The 24,614-nt window shown below is 49.7% G+C and overlaps 1 protein-coding gene across 9 annotated transcripts in view; it reads left to right on the top strand.

Moving 5' to 3' along the window:
- The first annotated feature begins 2,483 nt into the window (after positions 1–2,483).
- Positions 2,484–24,614, top strand: part of GRIN1 (glutamate ionotropic receptor NMDA type subunit 1) — an 89,136-nt gene continuing 67,005 nt past the window's right edge. For all 9 annotated transcript variants that reach the window (XM_063144448.1, XM_063144442.1, XM_063144443.1 and 6 more), the window contains exon 1: positions 2,484–2,741. In XM_063144448.1, the coding sequence (XP_063000518.1) occupies positions 2,484–2,741 (258 nt within the window). The remainder of the gene's footprint in view (positions 2,742–24,614) is intronic.

Genomic DNA, 24,614 nt, shown 5'->3' with positions numbered 1-24,614 from the left:
TTGATTGTTAAAACACTATCTTATAAAAATTTTTAATATGTAGTTGGGATGGTTTTAAGTTACCAAATTGGAAACAATTCAATATTCTTTCCCTTGGAAAACACTGGCATTACCTTCAGACACCCTAACAGCACTGGTCTGCACGGAAGTGAGTCTTCCCTCAATTAGAGCTTGAGTGCATGATGGTATTACTCATTACTTTGAGAAAGTTCAAAAATTCACCTGATAATTTTTTTATATATCTCAGATATGTAGAATGTAGAAATTTAGTAGAATGTAAGCCTATGCGGCAGGGTCTTGCTATTTACTGTTTTACGCTGTACAGCACCATGTACATTGATGGTGCTATATAAATAAATAAATAATAATAATAATAATAATAATAATAATAATAATAATAATAATATGTTTTATTAGCCTTTAGTCTTGCATGGGTCTCTAAATTTAATGATCTTTTCCTAATAATACTCCATTTCTGAGGACCTCTTTGTTCCTCAGAAATGGAGAGCTACAGAAATGGATTTTTGATCAAAACCTTATGTTGGTTCAGCAGGCCATTTTATCATCTACTTTTTCATTTTTATGGACTTTATAAATGTAACCATTTGAGAGCTGTGGTAGATCTTTCTACCACAAGATCTACCTTGTCTGTGGTATAGACAAGCTTTTACAGCTTCACAATTTCAGACCATGATGGGAGATGCCATCAGATCCCTTATGACTGATTATGAACCCCCAGAAACTGAAGATCTGAGACACCGTCTATGTCTATGGTATATGGTATAGGCATTACCATATTCAAAATTCTATGTCTGTGTCTATATGGTTTCCACATTTCCGCATTCAAAATTCTTTGAGAACAATGTGTACTACCTTCAGTATAAGAGACACTACTCCAGTTGCTGGGGAACATGGGCAGGAGGTTGTTGTTGCACCCGTGTCCTGCTTGTGGGCCCCTGGTCAACAGCTGGTTGGCCACTGTGTGAACGAAATGCTGGACTAGATGGACCCTTGGTCTGATCCAGCAGAGCTCTTCTTATGTATATCTGGGATGCTACCTTAATGTGCCTTAAGAAATTCAGGCTACCTGCTGCTTGATCAAGACAGTCCAGTGATTCAAAAAGTTGTTCTTTTTATTGCACATAATGGTAACTATGATTCTTTGGGATAAAGGCCTAGGTTTATTTTAATTCAGATGCACTAAGCTCTCTTTTTTGTTTAATTTCTACACTGTTTTATTTCGGTTATACATTTTGTAATATTGTACAGATCTTAACTATTAATGGCTTTGGGCTTGCAAATAAATGCCTGACTGGCTGACAATGGGACTTGCTTGCTGTTGAGGATGACAGGAGACTTCATGAAAGGGGCTGGTGCAGAAGGGAACCCTGCTGCCAAAGATGCCGCTCTGAAGGCAGGAAATCTTGACTAACCCATGCATGTCCTTCCCCCACCTTTGTTCCACTCTGGCAAAAGATCCCCCTGTTCTGCCCACTGTACCACAGGAAGGGACATCTCTCCTCTCCTATTTTATCCCCCCTCCCCATCTGCTTTCTGTTCTCTCCTGGTGCAGTCTCCAGACTGTATCTATCCATCTTGTTGTCCACCCACCCTGCCTTTCTCTCCAGCTAGCCATCTTCTTCAGCTTTCCTGGCTCCCTCTTGGTCCATCCATCCACCCAGCATCCCTCTCTCCTTTCTCTTTCTCCATCCTCTTCTTCTCTTTCCTCCTCCTCGATCCCTCCATCCTCTGGGCTGGATCCCCAACCTAGCTGCAGTATCTCCTCCTCCCTCCACCAAAAAAGGATCACCTGCCAGCGTTGCTGCTGGGTGGGCTGGCTGGCTGGCTGGCTGAGAACTGGGGAAGCATCCTTGGAAGAGGGAGAGAAGGAGAGAGAAATCTGATCTGATCTGGGAGCAGGCAGGCGGGGGATTAGATTCTCTCCTCCTGAGGAGGGGTCTTGCCTGGGTGATTGGGTGAGGGCTGGTGTCCCCCAGCCATCAGCGCCCAGAAAGGTGACCTCATAGCTGTCTACTTCTTTGCCAGCTCTGTTCCCCTTTCCATGCATTCTAGGTATGTGATTGGCGTGGGGGGGGGCATTCCAGAAGTGGGGCTGATCTCTCCGGAGTCCCTGCTTGGGGGTGATCTCTCTTGAGCTAGGAGGCTTGGCTGGGACTGGCTTTTCGGCGCCCCTCCCTCGCTCGCTCGCTCGCTCGCCCACCCCAGGGCCCCCCTCACCCTAAGCTCCGCCGCCCCCGCCCCAAGACGAAGCCGCCGCGCCGCCGCCGCATTGGCAGGCTGGCTGGGCTGCTGGCCGGTGGTGCGCGCGGCTCGCCCGTCTCTCGTCTGTCTTGCAGGGGGCCGCTGCTGGCTGCTGCTGACGGCGGCGACCGCCGTGTGGACTTCAGCACCGAGGACAGCGCTGCGGCCGGGCGGCGGGCCATGCCGGAGGGAGGCGGCGGGACGGCCCGCGTCGCCGTCCCATGAGCGCCATGCGGCTGCTGCTGCTTGCCGTGCTGGTGTCCTTCTCGTTCGCCCGCGCCGGCTGCGAGCCCAAGATCGTCAACATCGGCGCGGTGCTGAGCACCAAGAAACATGAACAGGTCTTCCGCGAGGCCATCAACCAGGCCAACAAGCGCCACGGCACCTGGAAGATCCAGCTCAACGCCACTTCCGTCACGCACAAACCCAACGCCATCCAGATGGCCCTGTCCGTCTGCGAGGACCTCATCTCCAGCCAGGTACCCTGCGTCCCCCTCGCAGCTCTGTGTGCCTGGCTATCGGCGCTGGCTGGCTCGCCCCTGCCTCTGGGACCCTGGGGCAGGCTGCCCCCGCAGCCATGCAGCCACCTCTGCCTGAACCGCCTGCCCCGTCCCTCCCGCGCCCCTCTGTCACCCGCAAGGCTGCCCTGCCTGCCCCCTGCATCTTCCGCATGTGTTCCCCCGTCTCTCCATCTCGGTCTCTCCATCTCCACCCCATCCTCCAGACAGCTCTCTGCGCACACGCAGCACCTCGCCGAGCCTCCCTCAGCCCATCTTTTCTCCCACGAGGCAGCCTGTCCGTCCTCTCCGGGCCATCTCTGCTTGGATTGCTCTCGCCTCCCTCCGTCCACTTTTCCTTCCTTGTTTGCCTGCCTCGCTGCTGGCTTTCTTGAGAGCTCTCTTGCTCTGCCTGGGCTGGGGTCCTGGTCCCAGGCTTGCTTGCCTGTGCTGGACCAAAGACCTGGTCCAGTTTTGCTCGCGGGGGGCCAATGCCAGCCAAAAGCCCCTCCCCGGCCGCAAAGACTGCCAGCCACGAAAGCACCCACAGCTCTCCCCACCCCAGCCCGTCCTTTTCCATCGCCCGCACCCTTGAAGCCCGGCACCCACCCACCATCTCCGACAGACCACCATCTCCCAAGTTCCGACAGACCCTCTCCCACCCCACCTCTAATTGATCGGGTAAAGTCCCCGGGCTGGGGCGAGAGTAGAGGTTGGTACAGGACCCTCATCCCCCCTCCCTCGTGACATGTGTCTGTTGGCCCCAAGCCTCCTTTGCTGCACGGGTGCGCGTGGACAATTTCTGCACCACGGGGGCAGCAGCCCATCGAGCTGGATGCGGGTGCCACGGCAGGCGCGCGTGTGAGTGTGCGTTTGGGAACGACGCGGCAGATGGGCTGCAGGCGCCTTTGTGCAGGGAAAGCCACGCCAGAGCACTGCGGCGGCGGCAAGGGCTTTGGGCGCCTGCTCTGGCGTGCGCGCGCACTGCATCCCACATGCCCTGGGGGCCCCATCCAGAGGCCGCTGAGGGACCCTCTGGAGAGCCCTTCAGAATTGCCCCACGCGCCTTCAGGCTGCGATCGCCCTCAAGCATGCACACACACAACTGGCACGCGAACATGTCGCCATGCCCTCGCGCACCCCCGTCATTCACAAAGACAACGGGGAGGTTTGAGAGGGGCTGCAAAGCCCTCTTCGCTCCACTATGCCTGCCCAAGGGCCCCCGGGTTCCGCTTCGGCCACGAGAAGGTCGTGATCAGGCTTCCCCTCGACGCCCTCGGGGAGTCCCAGATACGTGTGCCTATGCCCATGCAGAATGCCCTCCCCCGCCCTGTGGCACCGGCTTAGGCATTTCCCTCCAGGACAAAGCCCCTATGGAGAGACGACAAGGGAAGGCCAAAGGGTGGTGGTCTTCTTCTTTGGTGGGGGAGGGGGCTGCTGCTGCGGGTCCTTTTCTGCAAGGCTTAATTTGAGGCCCGAAACCTCTTTTCCATGCCAGGATGGAGCCCCAGACTGTACACTGTACAGAAAAAGCCACTGTGTATGTGCAGAGTTGCTATGCACAGCCACAGCAGCCCCCGAATATAGACTAAGGAGGGAGCAGAAGGTGTAGAGGGAGGTAGTGCTTGGATTAAGGAGACCTAGAACCCCACCCAGATACACCCCCCACTTTTAGCCAAGTCATCCCCCACCCCGCTCTGATACTTTCTAAAATGTAGCTGAGGAGACCCCTCCAAAACGTAAGGTGGGGGGCTGCTCTGGCTCCCCTGCCATTCAAGTGCTGGGAGGAAGGGGCCTCTTGGGGCCCAGGTGGTCTTGATCTCTGGCACCACCTCATGTCCCTCCTCTCCTTAAAGGCTTCCCCACTCTTCCTCATCATCTCTTCCCCACCCCCCAGAACCGCATTGCAGTCTTTTCCCTTCCACATCAGAACACACCAGTTATTGCCTAAGTAACAGGCAGGTGGCGGGTGTGTGTGTGTGTGTGTGTGTGTGTGTGTGTGTGTGTGTGTGTGTGTTCCAAGCCAGTGAAATGCTTTCAGACGCCCCTGGAAAAGCCACACCCAGAGGGAAAACCATCAGCCTGCTTGGAAGTGAAATTACCCCACAGTCCCATTGCCCTTTTCCTAAAGCACTCTTCCATGTCCTTTAAGAGGCAGAAAGTGAAAAAAAGCTAAAGGGATTTCAGGCAGCTTGGCTAACACCAACGTCCCTTCTGAGCAGTCGTGGGATAATAGGAGCGGCACTGGGTGAAGTTATCCATGCGGTGAATGGGGGTGTGAGTAGAGATGTAAAATTTGCGGACATTTTGAAGCTATGAGAAACAGGGGGTTGGGGAATGGGGGGAGCTGAAAAACGGAAAATTAAGCAAAGCACGCAGTACAGAACTAAAGTAACTTTACTCCAGATATTTTGGACTTCATCTCCCCTCAGCCTCAAACAGCATGGTCAGGAATGCTAAGCATTGTACTCCAAAAATCTGATGGGCACCAGTTTGGGGAGGGCTGCTTTAGGAACATAAAACAGCTTTTATGTTCCTAAAATTATTATTATTAATATTTATTTATATAGTGCCATCAGCTTTCATGGTGCTGTACAGAACAAAATAAAACAGAATACAAAACACCCTGAAATATGGCTTACATTCTAAAATCACAAATTATATTGTCTATTACTTGATTTGCTCATAAAATCAACACTATATTTAAAAAATAAATTTAAGTATTATTAAATGTGTAATTATTGTATGAATAAGCTATACATTTAAATTGACTATACCAAACATGATAGTTTTATGAGCAAACAGAGTTATACATAACATATTTTGTGGCCCCTGAATCCACAAAATCATACTAGAAGCCAAAAGAAGAAGGAAGAACTGGCGGCAGAGGAAGACTGGTGTACAACATCTGATCCTGTTTGTAAGGAAGTTTAGGGAAATTTCTAAATCTCTTCCTGTTTGTAGGGAAATCTGATCTGAAGGAAATGCTACTGAGCTTTAATGTAGCTGGGAAAGGCTTGGCTTACGAATGGTAAGCAAACACAATAATTTCAGAATGTTTAAGCAATCTCAACCTTCAGAAGAGGGCACTGGGCCTTTGGCAGCCAGATTGAGGGCTTGGAACTTTGAGAAAGAGTCTACAGGCTTGTCTATGAAGATAAATCCTGTCAGTTACTCCTGGTCAGCGCTGGAGTGAATTGACTGTACCCCAGCTGCAGGAGCACTCTCCACTGTCCTGAAACTGGACCAAAGTCCCAGGCTGGTGCCAGCAGCACTGGCCATGGTCCTGAATCTTCTCTGCCTTGGGCCTTCTCCCTTCCGTTGCCTCACATCATGCCCTTGCCTGGAGCAGATGATGGAACAGGAATTCAGGTTCAACACTTTTTTCCATTTAAAAGGACCTTGGGTAGCAAGGGCAGCAAAGGCCCTTTTGGTTTGAAAAATTTGAGAATTTTTCTCCAGTAATTTTTTTTTAAAAAAAAATAAATCAGGTAGCAGGAGCGGGGGAAGACCTCCCTCTCTCTGCTGCCAGCCTGAGAAAAGCAACTTCATATGTTCATGAGTGGTTCCAAACCTAATTTCTGCATCCTGTCAAGTAGAGACACATCTCTCATCTCCAACCAAAAAATCCTTGATTGGGCCTGTACAAATCATGCCGATAAAGAAAGGTGCCTACTTTGGCATTGTTCAGCCCAATGCAAACAAAGTAGGTCAAACTTGAAAATCAATGAAAGCTTGGCTGTGACCCACTTAAGCCCCATGGATTTAAACAGGGCTAGGGTGTGGCTAACATTCTCTGGCTTGGGGCCAAGTTCTTCCACAAGGTCATCAAAAGAGGAGGAGGAGCCTTTTACCCTGCCCTTTTGCAATGATTCCTACAGAAGAGAGAGGGCTGTACGTTTGCATCTCCCTCCACCCTCTGCCACGCCTGCTGCGGCCACATGTGGCTTTCCCCTCCCTCTCTGGCTCTTTCCCACAATCTCAACAGACTGTTTCATCTGAAATAGTCCTTGGAGGGAAATTACACTTGCGTATTAAATGTGCGGTTAAATAAATCACATTATCTAGCCTGCCTCTTTAGCAAACGCTTTTTGCTGATCCTGCAAATGCAAGGGAAACATTTACACAGCTTGACACAGACAAGATGGGCTAGATGGAATAACTATTAGGTGGATTCACTGTCGGCTACAGAATCGGACTCAAAGAGTACTTATCAATGGAACCTCCTCAAACTGGGGGGGAGGTAACAAGTGGGGTAACACAGGGCTCGGTCCTGGGCCCAGTGCTCGTCAACATTTTTATTAATGATTTGGACAAGGAGGTGCAGGGAACGCTGATCAAATTGGCAGATGACACAAAATTGGGTGAGATAGCTAATACCCTGGAAGACAGAAACAAACTTCAAAGTGATCTTGATAGGCTGGAGTGCTGGGCTGAAAGCAACAGAATGAAATTTAATAGGGATAAATGTCAAGTTCTACATCTAGGAAAAAGAAACCAGAGTTACAAGATGGGGGATACTTGGCTCAGCAATACTCCAAGAAGGATCTTGGAATTGTTGTAGATCACAAGCTGAATATGAGCCAACAGTGCAATATGGCTGTAAGAAAGGCAAATGCTATTTTGGGCTGCATTAATAGAAGTATAGCTTCTAAATCACGTGAGGTACTGGTTCCACTCTATTCGGCCCTGGTTAGGCCTCATCTAGAGTATTGCATCCAGTTCTGGGCTCCACAATTCAAGAAGGATGAAAGAAAGCTGGAGCGTGTTCAGAGGGGGGCAACCAGGATGATCAGGGGTCTGGAAACAAAGCCCTATGAAGAGAGACTGAAAGAACTGGGCATGTTTAGCCTGGAGAAGAGAAGATTGAGGGGAGACATGAGAGCACTCTTCAAATACTTAAAAGGTTGTCACACAGAGGAGGGCCAGGATCTCTTCTCGATCCTCCCAGAGTGCAGGACACAGAATAACGGGCTCAAGTTACAGGAAGCCAGATTCCGTCTGGACATCAGGAAAAACTTCCTGACTGTTAGAGCACTAAGGGAATGTCTTAAAATCACAGAGAAAGTTAATTGTACAAATCTCCTCCAGCAGGCCATTCCACAATCCAGGGGCAACAGAAGAAAAGGTCCTCTGGGAAACTGATGTCAGCCTAGTTTTGGCTGACTGAAGTAAGTTCTCCGCATAGGACCTGAGTGTGAGGGGTGGACTGTATGGAGAAGGCGGTCCCGCAAGTAACCTGGACCCAAACCATGTAGGGTTTTAAAGGTAACGACCAACACTTTGTACTTTGCCTAGAAACTAATTGGCAGTGATTTTAATGTTGGGGTAATGTGCTCACCCCTAGATGTACTGGTGACCAACCTGGCTAGTTGAAGTTTGAACTAGTTTTGAACTAGTTGAAGTTTGCAAACTAGATACAATGGTAGCCCTTTGTACAGCGCATTTCAGAAGTCAAGCCTTGAGGTTACCAGTGCGTGCAGTACTGTCTTTAGGTCTTCCAACTCTAGAAAAGGTTGCTGCTGGTGCAACAGCCAAAGCTGATAGTAGGCCCTCCTGGCTGTCGCATCCATCTGGGCTGTCAGTTGGAGCAACGGATCCAGGAGCACCCCCAAAGTGCGAACACAGTCTTTCAGGGGGAGTGTAGCCCCATCCAGAACTGGCTGACACACCTCCAAACCTAGGTCAGAGCCCTTGACAGCAAGCACCTCTGTTTTGTCTGGATTCAGCTTCAGTTTGTTTTTCCTCATTCAGCCCATTACTGCCTCCAATTTTATTTATTTATTTATTTATTATTATTATTATTATTATTATTATTATTATTATTATTATTATTATTATCACCATCAGTGTACATGGTGCTGTACAGAGTAAAACAATAAAATAGCAAAACCCTGCCACATAGGCTTACATTCTAATAGAATCATAATAAAACCATAAGAACGGGAAGAGAATGCACCAAACAGGCACTGGGTAGAGTAAAACTAACAGTATAAAAGATCAAAATCAAGTTTAAAAAGCTTTAGAAAAAAGAAAAGTTTTTAGCTGAGCTTTAAGAACTGCGATTGAATTTGTAGTTCGCAAATGTTCTGGAAGAGTGTTCCAGGCGTAAGGGGTAGCGGAAGAAAATGGACGAAGTCGAGCAAGGGAAGTGGAGACCCTCAGGCAGGTAAGAAACATGGCATCAGAGGAGCGAAGAGCATGAGCGGGGCAATAGTGTGAGATGAGAGAGGAAAGAAGCTAGGCTGTGAAAAGCTTTGTAGGTCAACAGGAGAAGTTTATATTGGATTATGAAGTGAATTGGAAGCCAATGAAGAAATTTCAGAAGTGGAGTTACATGGTCAGAGCAGCCAGCCAAGAAGATGATCTTAGCAGCAGAGTGGTGAACAGAGACCAACGGACTGATGTGAGAAGAAGGAAGGCCAGAGAGAAGAAGGTTGCAGTAGTCCAACCGAGAAATAACCAATGCATGAACAAGAGTCTTGGCAGAAGAGACAGACAAAAATGATCGAATCCTGGCAATCCTGGCAATAGGAAAAAACAACAGGATTTAGCTACTGCCTCAATATGAGGAATAAAGGAGAGCGAGGAGTCAAATATAAAGCCAAGACTATGAGCTTCCTTGACTGGAGTAAGTGTAACATCATTGACAGTAAGAGAGAATGAGAGATGAAGAGAAGGTTTAGGAGGAAAAACAAGCAATTCAGTCTTTGCCATATTAAGTTTCAAACGACGATGAAGCAACCAAGCTGAGATATCTGAAAGACATGCCGAGATACGATCGTGAACATCAGGAGAAAGTTCTGGAGATGAAAGATATAATTGTGTATCATTGGCATACAGATGATATTGGAGACCATGAGATTGAAAAAGATTACCCAAGGACAACATGTATAAAGCCAACCAGCCAACCAGCAACCAACAGCAATTTTTCAAAAAACTTTTAATCAATTTTTAAATAATTTTTAATATGTGCCTGGGGAGCTCTGGGGAATATGGGGGTGCCTGCATAACTGTGGTCACGGGTAGGGGGAGGTATGGTGCTGGGGGAGGAACAGGCCAGATGAGGAGAAGAGGGGACAGATTCCTTACAGCTATCCCCTCTTCTAGTCCTTCCCCCAACCAGATGGTTCCTGGCGGCCTTATCAGCTTGCTCCCGGGTCTAGTGGTGCTGCTGCTGAATGCCAGGTCAGTCCAAAACAAAATCTCTCTCATCCATGATCTGATTGTGGATGAGGGGGCTGACCTGGTATGCATCACGGAGACCTGGGTGGGGGAACTGGGAGGGGTTGCTCTCACCCAGCTCTGCCCTCCTGGGTACTCGGTGCAGCACCAGCACAGACTCGAGGGCCGGGGAGGGGGGGTTGGCGTGGTCTATAGGAATACAATCTCCCTCTCTAGCCTTCCTGTTCAGTCGAGTGCTGATCTTGAGTGTCTGTACTGTGTGTTGGGTACTCGAGACAGATTAGGGATTCTGCTGGTGTACCGTCCACCCCGCTGCCCCACAGTCTCCCTGCCTGAGCTGACGGAGGTTGTCTTGGACCTGGTGTTGAGAACCCCCAGGATGGTGGTTCTGGGGGATCTCAACTTCCATGCCGAGGCTGCTGTCTCTGGAGCGGCTCAGGACTTCATGGCTGCCATGACAACCATGGGGCTGTCTCAACATGTCATCGGCCCAACACACGCAAAGGGACACACGCTTGATCTGGTTTTCTCGACTGGGCAGGAGGATGGTGATCTGGAAGTGGGGGAACTAACATCTACCCCCTTGTCATGGTCAGATCACTTCCTACTGAGGTTTAGACTCTCGGCGGCCTTTCCCCTCTGCAAGGGTGGGGGGCCTATTAAAATGGTCCGCCCCCGGAGGCTAATGGACTCCGATGGATTCCAGAGGGCTCTGGGGGATTTTCCTGCTGATATGGCCAGTGCTCCTGTCGAAGCCCAGGTCGCTCTGTGGAATGCAGAGATGACTCGGGCGGTTGACACGATCGCGCCCAAGCGTCCTCTCCCTCTGAGCAGAGCCCGGTCAGCTCCTTGGTATACTCCTGAGCTGAGGGCGATGAAGCAAGAGGGGAGACGGCTAGAACGCAGGTGGAGGAAGACTCGTGCTGGGTCTGATCGAACACGGGTTAGAGCTCACTATCGAGCCTACTCTGTGGCGGTGAGGGTGGCAAAGAGGCAGTTCTTTTCCACCAGCATTGCGTCTTCTCAGTGTCGTCCGGCGGAGCTTTTCCGGGTGGTTCGCGGCCTGTTACACTCTGGGCCAGGGCGAGAGATGGTGGAACCCTCGGTAGCACGCTGTGACAAATTTGCACGGCACTTTGAAGATAAAGTTGCTCAGCTTCGTCAGGAATTGGACACCACACTTAATGCAGCTCCACTAGTAGAGGTGTTCAGAGCGCCGTCCGGTTCAGTTTTATTGGATGAGTTTCAGTTAGTGAGGCCCGAGGATGTGGACAAGGTGCTTGGCCAAGTCCGGTCGACCACCTGTGTGCTTGACCCTTGCCCCTCATGGCTCATTACATCAAATAAGGAGGGGATCGCCGGCTGGGTCCAGGAGGTTGTAAATGCCTCCTTGAGAGAGGGAGTGGTGCCGGCCTCTTTAAAAGAGGCGGTAATTAGACCACTCCTGAAGAAGCCTAATCTGGACCTGGAAGATGTTAACAACTACAGGCCGGTGGCTAATATCCCCTTCCTGAGCAAGGTGCTTGAGCGGGTGGTTGCAGGACAATTCCAGGCACTCTTGAATGAAACGGATTATCTAGATCCATTTCAATCGGGCTTCAGGCCTGGTTTTGGAACGGAAACTGCCTTGGTCGCCCTGTGGGATGACCTCTGTCGGGAGAGAGACAGGGGGAGTGCGACCCTGTTGGTTCTCCTGGACCTCTCAGCGGCCTTCGATACCATCGACCATGGTATCCTTCTGGATAGGTTGTCTGAGCTGGGAGTTGGAGGTACTGCGTTGCAGTGGTTCCGCTCCTACTTGGATGGCCGATTCCAGAAGGTGGTGCTGGGGGATTATTGCTCTGTGCCGTGGCACCTAAGCCATGGGGTTCCACAGGGCTCTATCTTATCCCCTATGCTGTTTAACATATACATGAAGCCGCTGGGGGAGGTTATCCGGAGATGTGGACTGAGGTGTCATCAATATGCGGATGATACCCAGCTCTACCTTTCCTTTTCATCAAACCCAGGTGAGGCAGTGGCTGTTCTGAACCAGTGCCTGGGCACGGTAATGGACTGGATGAGGGCTAATAAACTGAAACTCAATCCAGACAAGACGGAGGTACTGTTAGCGGGTGGTTCTTCTGTCCGGCGAGGTGATGTTTGCCCTGTCCTGGACGGGGTTGCACTCCCCCTAAAGGATCGGGTCCGTAGTTTGGGGGTGCTCTTCGATCCAGAACTGTCACTTGAGGCACAGGTGAACTCAGTGGCAAAGAGCTTTTATCAGCTCAGGCTGATATACCAGCTGCGCCCTTATCTGGACAGAGATAGCTTAGCTACAGTTATCCATGCTCTGATAACCTCTCGTTTGGATTACTGCAATGCGTTATACGTGGGGCCGCCTTTGAAAACGGTCCGGAAACTTCAACTGGTACAAAACAGGGCAGCAAGGTTATTAACAGGGACTGGCCGGCGAGATCACATTACGCCAGTCCTTTTACAACTTCATTGGCTGCCAGTCCAGGTCCGGGCCCAATTCAAAGTGCTGGTATTAACATTTAAAGCCCTAAACGGTTTGGGGCCAGGTTATCTGAAGGAACGCCTCCTCCCATATGTACCTACCCGGACCTTAAGATAATCTACAGGGGGCCTTCTCCGTGAGCCCCTGCCAAAGGAAGTGAGGCAGGTGGCTACTAGGAGGAGGGCTTTCTCCGCTGTGGCACCCCGGTTGTGGAACGAGCTCCCCAGAGAGGTCCGCTTGGCGCCTACACTGTACTGCTTTCGTCGCCAGCTGAAGACCTTTTTATTCACTCAGTATTTTAACACTTAATTTTAACTTAAATTTAAATTTTACTGTTTTAACTCTGTATTTTAATCCTATATCAACTTTGCTGTGTGGTTTTATCCTGGTTGCGCTTTTTATACTGTATTTCGTAATTGTGTTTTAAACTGTTGGGTGTTTTACTGTGGTTTTAATTTTTGTGAACCGCCCAGAGAGCTTCGGCTATTGGGCGGTATAAAAATGTGATAAATAAATAAATAAATAAAGAAAACAACAACGGGCCAAGCACCGAGCCTTCTTTTTCGTGGTCTCTGTGCATCACACTATGGGCTCTGCGTTTGCGCTGAGCTGAGCTTCGGAAAGGATCAGTAGCTGAGTAAAAAACCGTTTGGAAGGCGGGAACCCCTCCCCCACCGTCCATTGCGCATGCCCCCGCTCGCTCCCGCCTTCCCCTCAGTTCCTTTGCGACCGCTTACCTGCTAGCTTGGTCGGAAGGATCCTCCTCGTAAATTCCACAAACCTTTATAGCTGAGCTTTTTTCTCCGTTTTTTCCTTCTCAAAACTTTTTACTTCTTACTTCTTATATTCTCCTCCCTAAAAAAAAAAAAAAATCTTATTCTCGTCTTGAGCTATTTTTCTTAACTATACATTCTTCTTCGACTATACGTCTTCCCTATACTTCTTCCTTCTCTAAAAAAACTATTTTTCTACCTTGTATGGCCCTCAGGGCCCCATTTCGAAAGTGTGTCCGTTGCGGCACGAAACTCCCTGCAGCAGACGGCCACTCCCTTTGTGTCCTCTGCCTAGGAGAAGCCCATGTGGTAGAGACCTGCCACCACTGCCAGGCCTTCTCCAAACAAACTAGACGCCACAGGTCTGATCGCCTGAAAGCCGAGCTGTGGAAAAGAACGCTCCGTTCTGTAGACACGCCTAACCCTACGGGTTCACAAATGGCGTCATCCCCCGTATCGATACCGAAAGCTTCGACAACATCAGCTCCCTCGGTATCTACGGCGCATAACGAGCCATCGCGCTCTATTACTATATCGACTGCAAAGAAGCTCACAAAAAAGGCAAAGAAGCCAAGGTCGTCCCCCGACGCCCAGTCTAAAAAGAAAAAGAAGCGTCCACTCCAAACGCGAGGGTTGTCGACAGCACAACACCCGACGCCAACTAGAGAACGTTCAAACCCGCCTGATTGCCCGGTCACCGAACTTCTCTGGACGCCGTCGGAAGGGGAGATCAGAGAATCCTCCTTATCACCACAGAGACCTCCTCCTCCCCCTAGGAGGACTTCCAGCGCTTTGTCACTAGTTAGACCTCCCTCAGCCAGTCAAGGATCTCCACAGTTTTTTCCTCGGCGCCCCTCTCCAAACCAAGAGCGTTCAGAGCAGGCAGTCATGACTGCACTTCAGCCCTCCTCAGAAACCTACCGTCGACGCCAGCACTCTCCAAGATCGACTTCCGGATACCGTTCTCCCCCATACAGAGAGCACTATCCGAGGAGCTATTATGATAACTACAGAGGCCGATCTCGATCACCGCCTCGCGACTGCGATAGATACTCAGATTACCGCTATCCGGGGGATTACCTATACTATGACAGGGACTCTTATTTCGATCCTTACTCAGATAGGCGTCAATCTCGCCTTCCACCTTCACGAGATATGTCTGCACCACCTGTACCTCCTCGGTCTCTGTCTTTACCGCCTCAGCCTCAGGAAGATACATACCACGTGCTACAACCTGACCAGGCCTCCCAAGAAGGTTATCAATCTGATTCTTCATCCTCAAATCTCCAGCCATCGCTACCCTCTCCTGGGGATGAAGTCGGCACAAAGGACCGCCCTTCGCCATCGGAGGACATGGGTTCATTTTCCGAACAAGTCCTTTATATGGCCACTGCTCTAGGCGTCGACGCCCAACAACATCAAGAGCAGATTCACGATCCGTTCTTTGACAATATGTATACGGAAGCCTCGACGCCAACCGAAATACCGTTCTCGCCTATCTTACTGCAAACACTAAAACAGACTTGGGAATCACCATCGCTCATCTTGCCCACATCACGCAGGCTCGAATCCATGTATCGAGTTCAGGCTAAGGACGTTGAGTTCTTATTTTCGCATCCCAAGCCCAACTCGATAATCGTAGAGTCCTCACATTCTAGGTCACAGAAAACACACTCCTCTCCGGTCGATAAAGAAGGTCGCAGATTGGACTTTATGGGTCGTCGTGCGTACTCCGCGTCAGCTTTAGGTCTTCGAGTGACTAACTACCAGGCACTGATGGCTCGTTACCAGGCTTTTCTCTGGGACAAGATGGGCTCCCTGTGTGACTATTTGCCAGACGACCAGAGAGAGTTAGCAAGAGCTTTTCAAGCTCAAGCATCCAGACTTTCTAAGCTTCAGACCAACTCTACCCGGCACCAAGCCGACTGTTATTCTAAACTCATGACAAACTCAATAGCCCTCCGGCGCCACGCCTGGCTTAGATCTGCCGGTCTCACTCCAGAAGCCAGGTCACGCATCGAGAGCCTTCCTTTCGATGGGGATGGTCTTTTCAACTCAAAGACCGATGAACAGATGGATAATGTCCAGAAGGCAAGAACAACTGCCAAAAAGATGGGCATCGGCCCACAGCAACAGCAACAACAACAATTCCAGAAATCCCGTCGCTGGCCACGTCAATACCAGCCATACTCGCAGAGGCAGTCTTTCGACAGAACACCAAGATTCCAGCCTTCTCAAACCTTCCAAAGGAAAACGACTACCCCTCAAAACAAGTTTAGATCCCAAAAGAAAGGGGACAATTTCTCTAAACGTCGTTTTTGACGCCACGCCACACCCTCGATCCCACCTCTTTCGAGACCGTCTCGCCCCATTCTTTCACGCGTGGGAAAACATCACTACGGACTCGTGGGTGTTAGACATCGTTCTTACAGGATACAGGATAGACTTCCAGACTCTCCCTCCCCTCGGCACTGTGAAATATACAACACCGTCGGAAGTACTGCTTCAAGAAACATTGACACTTTTGCACAAGGGAGCTATCGAAAAAATTCCCGAACAACTCGCAGCCGGGGGGGTTTTCTCCCGGTATTTCACAGTTCCGAAGCGAGACGGAGGTCTCAGACCTATTTTGGACTTAAGAGACGTAAATTCATTTATACGTCCCCAGAAATTCAAAATGACAACCTTGAGCACAATTCTACAACTCTTGAGAGAAAACGCCTGGTTCGCCATCGTCGACCTCAAAGACGCCTATTTTCATATTTCCATCCACGAATCCTGCCGTCATTTCCTACGCTTCGCCATAGGCCCCAAGGGTGTTCACCAAATGCATGGCAGTCGTCTGCGCCCATCTCCGCCTCCTAGGCGTCGAGGTTTATCCATATCTAGACGACTGGCTCTTGGTATCAGACTCCAAACAGCATCTCCAAAATCACATATCGACCACTATCTCCCTACTCAACGACCTCGGACTGTGTATAAACCACGAAAAGTCCGTTCTCCAACCGACCCAATCAATAACCTTCATCGGAGCCCGTCTCGACTCCGTACTTGCAAGAGCCTACCTACCACTCGAACGATCCCGTACACTGATAAAGAAAGCCCGAGTCATGATGTCAGCCACTCGAACATCAGTACACTCCATCCAGTGCCTACTAGGATACATGGCATCGACCGTCGCCGTCATTGAATGGGCCAGGTTCAGAATGCGCCCCCTACAGCTTTGGTTCCTCCGACACTTCGACGGGTCACGCAATCCCAGGCGACATTTCCTCAGCCTCCCGAAACATGTAGCACAATCCATTCAGTGGTGGACAATACCCAGGCATCTCCTTCACGGTGTTCCATTCCATCCGACGACGCCGTCACGGGTCCTAACCACAGACGCTTCCACCATAGGCTGGGGAGCCCACTGCGGCCCGCTGCAGATCCAAGATCGTTGGTCGCGATCGGAGGCAAAAAACCATATAAACGTTTTAGAACTCGAAGCTGTCAGGAAAGCTCTGCTCGCATTCGAACCCGAACTTTCCAACCGACACGTTCAAGTCCTCACGGACAACACCACAGTCTTATGGCACATCAACAAGCAAGGAGGCACACACTCGTCAAAGCTCGTCAACCTTACCCTGCAGCTACTCAGTTGGACTATTCCCAGAGGAATCCACCTCACCGCAATTCACATTGCCGGTACGGACAATACCCTAGCAGACTCTCTCAGTCGTCATATACGCCCCCAATACGAATGGAAACTCTCAACCTCGATGGCCCATTACCTCTTCCATCTCTGGGGCCGACCAGACATAGACCTCTTCGCCTCCGAAAAGAACACAGCCTGCAAACATTACTGCTCCAGAGGAGGTGTAGGCACTGCCTCACTAGGAGACGCATTCCTCCACAATTGGCACGGTCCTCTACTCTATGTATTTCCTCCATTTCCCCTGCTCAACAAGGTGATAGCCAAGATCATCACAGACAATGCCAATTGCATACTGATTGCCCCTCGGTGGCCCAGACAAGCTTGGTTCTCCTCTCTTCTCCGCATAGCAGACAAAGAACCGTACATTCTACCACTCTACCCATCTCTCCTATCTTGCAATCACGGCCAAATTCATCATCCGGACCTACGTACCCTCAACCTCTCGGCATGGAGGATACACAACGCCTAGCTGCACCTGCCTCCACACCGGACCTCCCTGCAGACGTCAAAGAAATCCTATCCGCATCCATAAAACCCTCTACAAGAAACTCATACTCAAGGAAGTGGGCATCTTTTTCCGCTTTTGCTTCCGCCAACTCCTTCCTCCCTGAACACTGCTCACCTAAGGACGTCCTCCTCTTTCTCCACTACTTATATTCCAAAGGATTACAGTACTCTTCCATTAGGTTGTATCTCGCTGCACTATCAGCTCACAGAGGCGAAATCAAGGGCAGAACCCTCTTCTCCACTCCAATCATCAAAAAAATTCTAAAAGGCCTAAAGAATCTAATTCCACCTATAAAGCCTATATATCCAACTTGGAGTTTGTCTGTAGTCCTCAATGCCCTCACTACAAAACCCTTCGAGCCACTAGCCACTACATCGCTACACCTACTTACCTGGAAAGTTGCCTTCCTTGTCGCCATAGCATCTGGCCGAAGATCAAGTGAACTCTGCACACTCCATGTCGATCCACCGCTCACAGTATTCCACACCGACAAAGTTGTTCTCCGTCCAGACCTCGCCTTTTTACCTAAAGTAGTTTCAGAATTCCACATCAATCAACCAATCGTCTTACCAGCCTTCTTTCCTTCTCCCACCACCTCCCTTGAAAAACGATTGCACTGCCTCGACGTCCGTAGGGCCCTTGCCTTCTACAAAGACAGGACCCAGGCCTTCCGCACCACTAATAGACTTTTCGTTTGCTACGGAGGTGCTCAGAAGGGCCAAGCAGTCTCTTCCCAACGCCTTGCGGGATGGATAGCTAGTACCATCCGCCTTGCATACCAAACGTCAAAGCTTCAGCCCCCCACCGTGGTAAGGGCACATTCCACCAGAATTTTGGCCACATCCACTGCCTTCGCCAGAGGAGTTCCACTTATTGACATTTGCAAGGCAGCTACTTGGTCACGACCGTTGACCTTCGTCAAACACTACGGTGTCGACACCCATTCCAGGAATGATTCCTCCTTCGGCAGAGCGGTCCTTTCGGCAATCTTACAATGACACCGACCCTCCTCTGGTGAGTACAAGGCTTGGTAATCGCCCATAGTGTGATGCACAGAGACCACGAAAAAGAAGAACAGGTTGCTTACCTGTAACTGTGGTTCTTTGAGTGGTCATCTGTGCAGTCACACAACCCTCCCTCCGTCCCCTCTGCGGTGTCATGCTAGGTTGTTCGACTCCGTCTTCCTCTCGGTACCAGGTTCGATCTAGTCGCAAAGGAACTGAGGGGAAGGCGGGGAGCGAGCGGGGGCATGCGCAATGGACGGTGGGGGGGGGGGTTCCCGCCTTCCAAACGGTTTTTTACTCAGCTACTGATCCTTTCCGAAGCTCAGCTCAGCGCAAGCGCAGAGCCCATAGTGTGACTGCACAGATGACCACTCAAAGAACCACAGTTACAGGTAAGCAACCTGTTCTTGCGGAATCCCTACTGAAAGGGGAAAAGAAGAAGATGAGCTGCCATTAGCCAACATGTTGAAAGAGCGACCTGCTAGATAGGAGGAAAACCAGTTATAGACGGAGCCACAAAATCCGAGGTCATGAAGGGAATCCAAAAAAAGATCATGATCAACCGTGTCAAAGGCTGCAGTGAGATCCAGGAGAATAAGAACAGAATAAAGGCCTTTAGACTTGGCAATAAGAAGATCATTGGTAATCTTAGTAAGGGTTGTTTCAGTGGAATGCAAAGGACAGAATCCAGATTGAAAAGGATTATTGCATTTATTTATTTATTTATTTATTACATTTTTATACTGCCCAATAGCCAAAGCTCTCTGGGTGGTTCACAAAAATTAAAACCATAATAAACCAACATGTTAAAAGCACAAATACAAAATACAGTATAAAAAGCACAACCAGGATAAAACCACACAGCAAAATTGATATAAGATTAAAATACAGAGTTAGAACAATAAAATTTAAATTTAAGTTAAAATTAAGTGTTAAAATACTGAGAGAATAAAAAGGTCTTCAGCTGGTGACGAAAGGAGTACAGTGTAGGCGCCAGGCGGACCTCTCTGGGGAGCTCATTCCACAACCGGGGTGCCACAGCGGAGAAAGCCCTCCTCCTAGTAGCTACCTGCCTCACTTCCTTTAGCAGGGGCTCACGGAGAAGGGCCCCTGTAGATGATCTTAAGGTCTGGTGGGAGGAGGTGTTCCTTCAAATAACCTGGCCCCAAACTGTTTAGGGCCTTAAATAATACCAGCACTTTGAATCGGGCCCGGACCTGGACTAGCAGCCAATGAAGTTGTAAAAGGACTGGCGTAATGTGATCTCACCGGCCAGTCCCTGTTAGTAAACGGGCTGCCCTGTTTTGTACCAGCTGAAGCTTCTGGACCGTTTTCAAAGGCAGCCCCACGTATAACGCATTGCAGTAATCCAAACGAGAGGTTATGAGAGCATGGATAACTGTAGCTAGGCTATCTCTGTCCAGATAAGGGCGTAGTTGGTATATCAGCCTAAGCTGATAAAAGGTGCTCTTTGCCACTGACTTCACCTGTGCCTCAAGTGACAGTTCTGGATCCAAGAGCACCCCCAAACTACGGACCCGATCCTTTAGGGAGAGTGCAACCCCGTCCAGGACAGGGCAAACATCACCTCGCCAGACAGATGAACCACCTGCTAACAGTACCTCCGTCTTGTCTGGATTGAGTCTCAGTTTGTAAGCCCTCATCCAGTCCATTACCGTGCCCAGGCACTGGTTCAGAACAGTCACTGCCTCACCTGGGTTTGATGAAAAGGAAAGGTAGAGCTGGGTATCATCTGCATATTGATGACACCTCAGTCCACATCTCCGGATAACCTCCCCCAGCAGCTTCATGTATATGTTAAACAGCATAGGGGATAAGATAGAGCCCTGTGGAACCCCATGGCTTAGGAGCCATGGCACAGAGCAATAATCCCCCAGCACCACCTTCTGGAATCGGCCATCCAAGTAGGAGCGGAACCACTGCAACGCAGTGCCTCCAACTCCCAGCTCAGACAACCTATCCAGAAGGATACCATGGTCGATGGTATTGAAAGCCGCTGAGAGGTCCAGGAGACAGGCCCGGTGCTGCCATAGAGGCAACTCAGGCGGCCGCCTAGAGCGCCAAGCAAACGAGGGCGCCAAACAGCGTACCCGGAAGCTGCTCTCCTAGAGCGGCTTCTGGGTGTGCTGTTCCAAAGCCGCCGCCCCAGCCTCCGCCCAACCCCAGCGTCCTGGCTCCTTCGAAGCCAGGATGCTGGGGTTGGAGGTGGAGACTTCAGTATGGCGCGCCAGGAAGCCACTTCCAGGCGCGCCGCTTCAAAGCCTCTGCCCCGCCCCCCAACCCCAGCGTCCTGGCTTCAAAGCCGGGAGTGGGAGGGAGCGGGCGGTGAGTGGGCGAGCAAGGGGGGAGCCGTAGTGGTGAGTGAGCGAGCGGGGGGCGGCGGGCGAGTGATTGGGGGAGCTGGAGCGTGTGAGCGAGGGGGGAGCCGGAGTGGCGAGCGGGCGGGGGCGGGGGGCGAGCGGGGGGGAGCAGTGAGTGAGCGAGCGAGCGGGGTGGGCAGGCGAGTGAGGGGGCGGTGAGTGAGCGAGCGGGGGGGGGCGGCGGCTTCAGAACGCGCCTGCCTAGGGCGCAATATAGTCTGGCGCCAACCCTGCCAGGAGAACCAACAGGGTCGCACTCCCCCTGTCTCTCTCCCTGCATTCAATCAGTGGAGACACACTACCCTTAGCTGATGCTGTTATTGAAGGCATAGAGAAATATATTTGGGTGTCATCAGCATACTGATAGCACCCCGCCCCATGTCTCCGGATGATCTCTCCCAGTGGTTTCTAGTGTGGGAGAGCCCACGAGCTCCCTAGCTCATTGCTTCCATTGTCGTACTGCTCTAACAATCAAGAAGTTTTTCCTCATGTCCAGCCAGAATCTGGCTTCCTGTAACTTGAACCCATTATTCTGTGTCCTGCACTCTGGGAGGATCGAGAAGAGATCCTGGCCCTCCTCTGTGTGACAACCTTTCAGGTATTTGAAGAGTGCTATCATGTCTCCCCTCAATCTTCTCTTCTCCAGGCTAAACATGCCCAGTTCTTTCAGTCTCTCCTCATAGGGCTTTGTTTCCAGACCCTTGATTATCCTGGTTGCCCTCCTCTGAATATACTCCAGCTTGTCTGCATCCTTCTTGAAGTGTGGTGCCAGGAATTGGTTGCAATACTCAAGATGAAGCCTAACCAATGCTGAATAGAAGGAAGCCAGAAGCTATACTTCTATTAATGCATAGCATTTGCTTTTGGGGGGCAGCCACATCACACTGCTGGCTCATATTCAGCTTGTGATGTACAACAATTCCAACATCCTTCTTGTTTTTAGTATTGCTGAGCCAATCTTGTATTCCCCATCTTGTAACTGTGCATTTGGTTTCTATTTCCTAGGTGTAGAACTTGGCATTTATCCCTATTAAATTTCATTCTGTTGTTTTCAGCCCAGCGCTCCACCCTATCAAGATAACTTTGACGTTTGCTTCTGTCTTAGCTATCCCACCCAATTTTGTGTTGTCTGCAAATTTGAAAATTTATTTATTTATTACATTTCTATACTGCCAATAGCCGGAGCTCTCCAGGTGGTTGCACCTCCTTGTCCAAATCGCTTATAAAAATATTGAAGAGCACGGACCCAGGATTGAGCCCTGTGGTACTCATTACCTCCCCCTCCCAGTTTGAGAAGCACCCTTTGAGTCGAATTCTGTAGCTAACTGTGGATCCACCTAATAGTTGTTCCATCTAGCCCACTTTAAACTAATTTGTTAATCAGGATATCATGGGGCACTTTGTCAAAAGCTTTGCTGAAGTCAAGATATATTATGCCAACAGCAGTCCCACAGTCCCCAAGGGAGGTTGCCTGATCAAAAAATGAGATTAGATTAGACTGACAGGATTTGTTTTGGACAAATCTATGCTGGCTTCTAATAATCTCTGCATAGTTTTCAAGATGCTTAAAATTGACTTCTTTAAGACTGACTTCTTTATCATTCCTTTTTTGTTTTCAAGTCATCTCTAAACTTTTTGAGAAGCCACATTGGTTTCTTCTGTTGTCTTCTATTTTCTTTCCTTGTTAGAATTGTTTGTGCCTTTAAAATTTCCTTTTTAAAAAATTCCCACCCAGCTTGGACTCCTTTTCTCATTAGGGCCACTTGCCATGGGACCTTACTTAGTTTATTAAAATCAACTTTCCTAAAATCCAGAGTACGTGTATGGCTACACTCAGCTTTTGCTTCCTTTAAAATCAAGAATTCAAGTATGACGTGGTCACTTTCCCCCAGAGTTCCCGTAACTGCCACTTTATCCACTAAGTCGTCCCTATTGGTTGGAATCAAGTCAAGGATAGCTGATCCTCTAGTTCCTTCCTCCACTTTCTGTAGGATAAAGGTATCAGCCACACATGTCAGAAATTTCTTGGAAGGGTCACTTTTGGCAGAATTTGTCACCCAACAGATATTGGGTAATTGAAATCCCTCAAATCGCACTTCCTTGAAACACTGGCAATTTGTTTCTCAAAAGTTTCATCTTCATCTTGGTAGTAGACTCTGACTATCATGCTCCTTTTATTCCTTGCACCATTTATTTTAATCCAGATGATCTTGGTGGGGATCCTGGGCTCATCCGCCTGTATTTCTGTGCAGGAATAGGTATTTTTAGCATATAATGCAACTCCGCCTCCCTTTCTATTTCTTCTGTTCTTTTTGAACAAGTTGTAACCCTAAATTGCTATACTGCTGTCACGGGAGTCATCCCACAAGTTTCAGTTATATCTATCAAATCGTATTTCCCTTCATGCATTAAGAGTTCAAGTTCGTTTTGTTTGTTTTCCATATTCTGGGCATTAGTATATAGACCTGAGGGCAGCAAGGCTAGCTTAGGGGGTGCAGGGCAGGCTGCGTGGTTCTGTCTTCCAGCACCTCATCACCGCATCGCCCAGTGTCTCTTGCAGCTGCTTCACTCTGCCTAATGGAAGGGCTGAGTGGGTTGAGTGTCTCCCCATCAGCAGCCACGGTTACTCTTCCAAACCACCTCCAAATGGCACCCTTCCCTAGCTTTCCTCTCTGCAAGAGGCATTCATAACCTCAGCCAGCATAGTAACCAGCCTCTCACAACTGGCTTTCAGTGAGTAGGCATCCTCTTACTAGTGATGGATCTCCTCATGCCCCCAAACACATTTTCTGAATAAATAGCACTCTCTCTCTCTCTCTCTCTCTCTCTCTCTCACACACACACACACACAGACACAGACACACACACACACAGAGAGAGAGAGAGAGAGAGAGATTGAATTGATCAAAATAAATAGGACAGTGGCCCTTTGAGTGCTTCTAAATGTAACAGCTTAAGGCTGACAGAGGCAGTTTCACTACTATGTGAGCACCCATAATGAGCTCCAATGCAAGGTGGAGTAGAGACCGTGGGTCCTCTCTTATAAACCCACTCATGCAAAAAATTCCAGGTAGATCGGATGAATTTTACCTGGAGCTTGTCTATACGCCTTGTTTACCCCGACCTAAATGTGCATATTTGCATTTCAGGACACATGACAGAGCCATCCATTTGCCGTAGCAGTGGGTTTTTTAACCCGATAATGTGCATATTCGCATGCGATTTACCGCAACTTTTAGATCACTTCCGAGTTTGCACCGCTCCCTCTCTTTGTGGGAGTTAAATCGCATTTTGACATGTGGGAAGAGCTTTGAGGGTAGGACAAAGTGATTGGCTGATTCCTCACCTTCCCACCTATCGCATCCTCTGGCTGCTTCATTCCTTTGCCCACTCGCATTTCCTCTTCTATGAATCTGTGGAGCTCTGCAGATAAGATTTATAGCTTCACTCCTCTCCTCCATATCATCGTATTTGCGAATGTCCGTATGTGTGCATTAATAACTGCACCACACAAAGAAGCCACGCGCCCGGCTCTGAGGAGAAAGAAGTAGTGGCGGTGGCAGCTCAGTCTCCCTCTCCCTCTCCCTCTCTCCCGCCGCCCACCTCAGGGGAAGGGGATGGCTATGGGAGGCGTGGGCACGCACTCAGCCACCGAAGCAGCTGGCACGAGGGTCCCCTCCCCTCTTCAGGAAGTCTGTGTGAGGAGAGGAGGGGGACAGAGAAAGCCACTCCGAACTCCTCGACTGGGGGCGTGGGGGAGCAAGAAGAGGAAGAGGCACCAAGCACCTGAGGAACTGGGGCAGGGTG

This window comes from Elgaria multicarinata, chromosome 19 (genome assembly GCF_023053635.1).
Source record: "Elgaria multicarinata webbii isolate HBS135686 ecotype San Diego chromosome 19, rElgMul1.1.pri, whole genome shotgun sequence".
In the NCBI taxonomy this organism is placed as follows: domain Eukaryota; kingdom Metazoa; phylum Chordata; class Lepidosauria; order Squamata; family Anguidae; genus Elgaria; species Elgaria multicarinata.
Note: the sequence above shows the minus strand (reverse complement) of the source record. Positions and strands in the feature narration are given on the sequence as shown.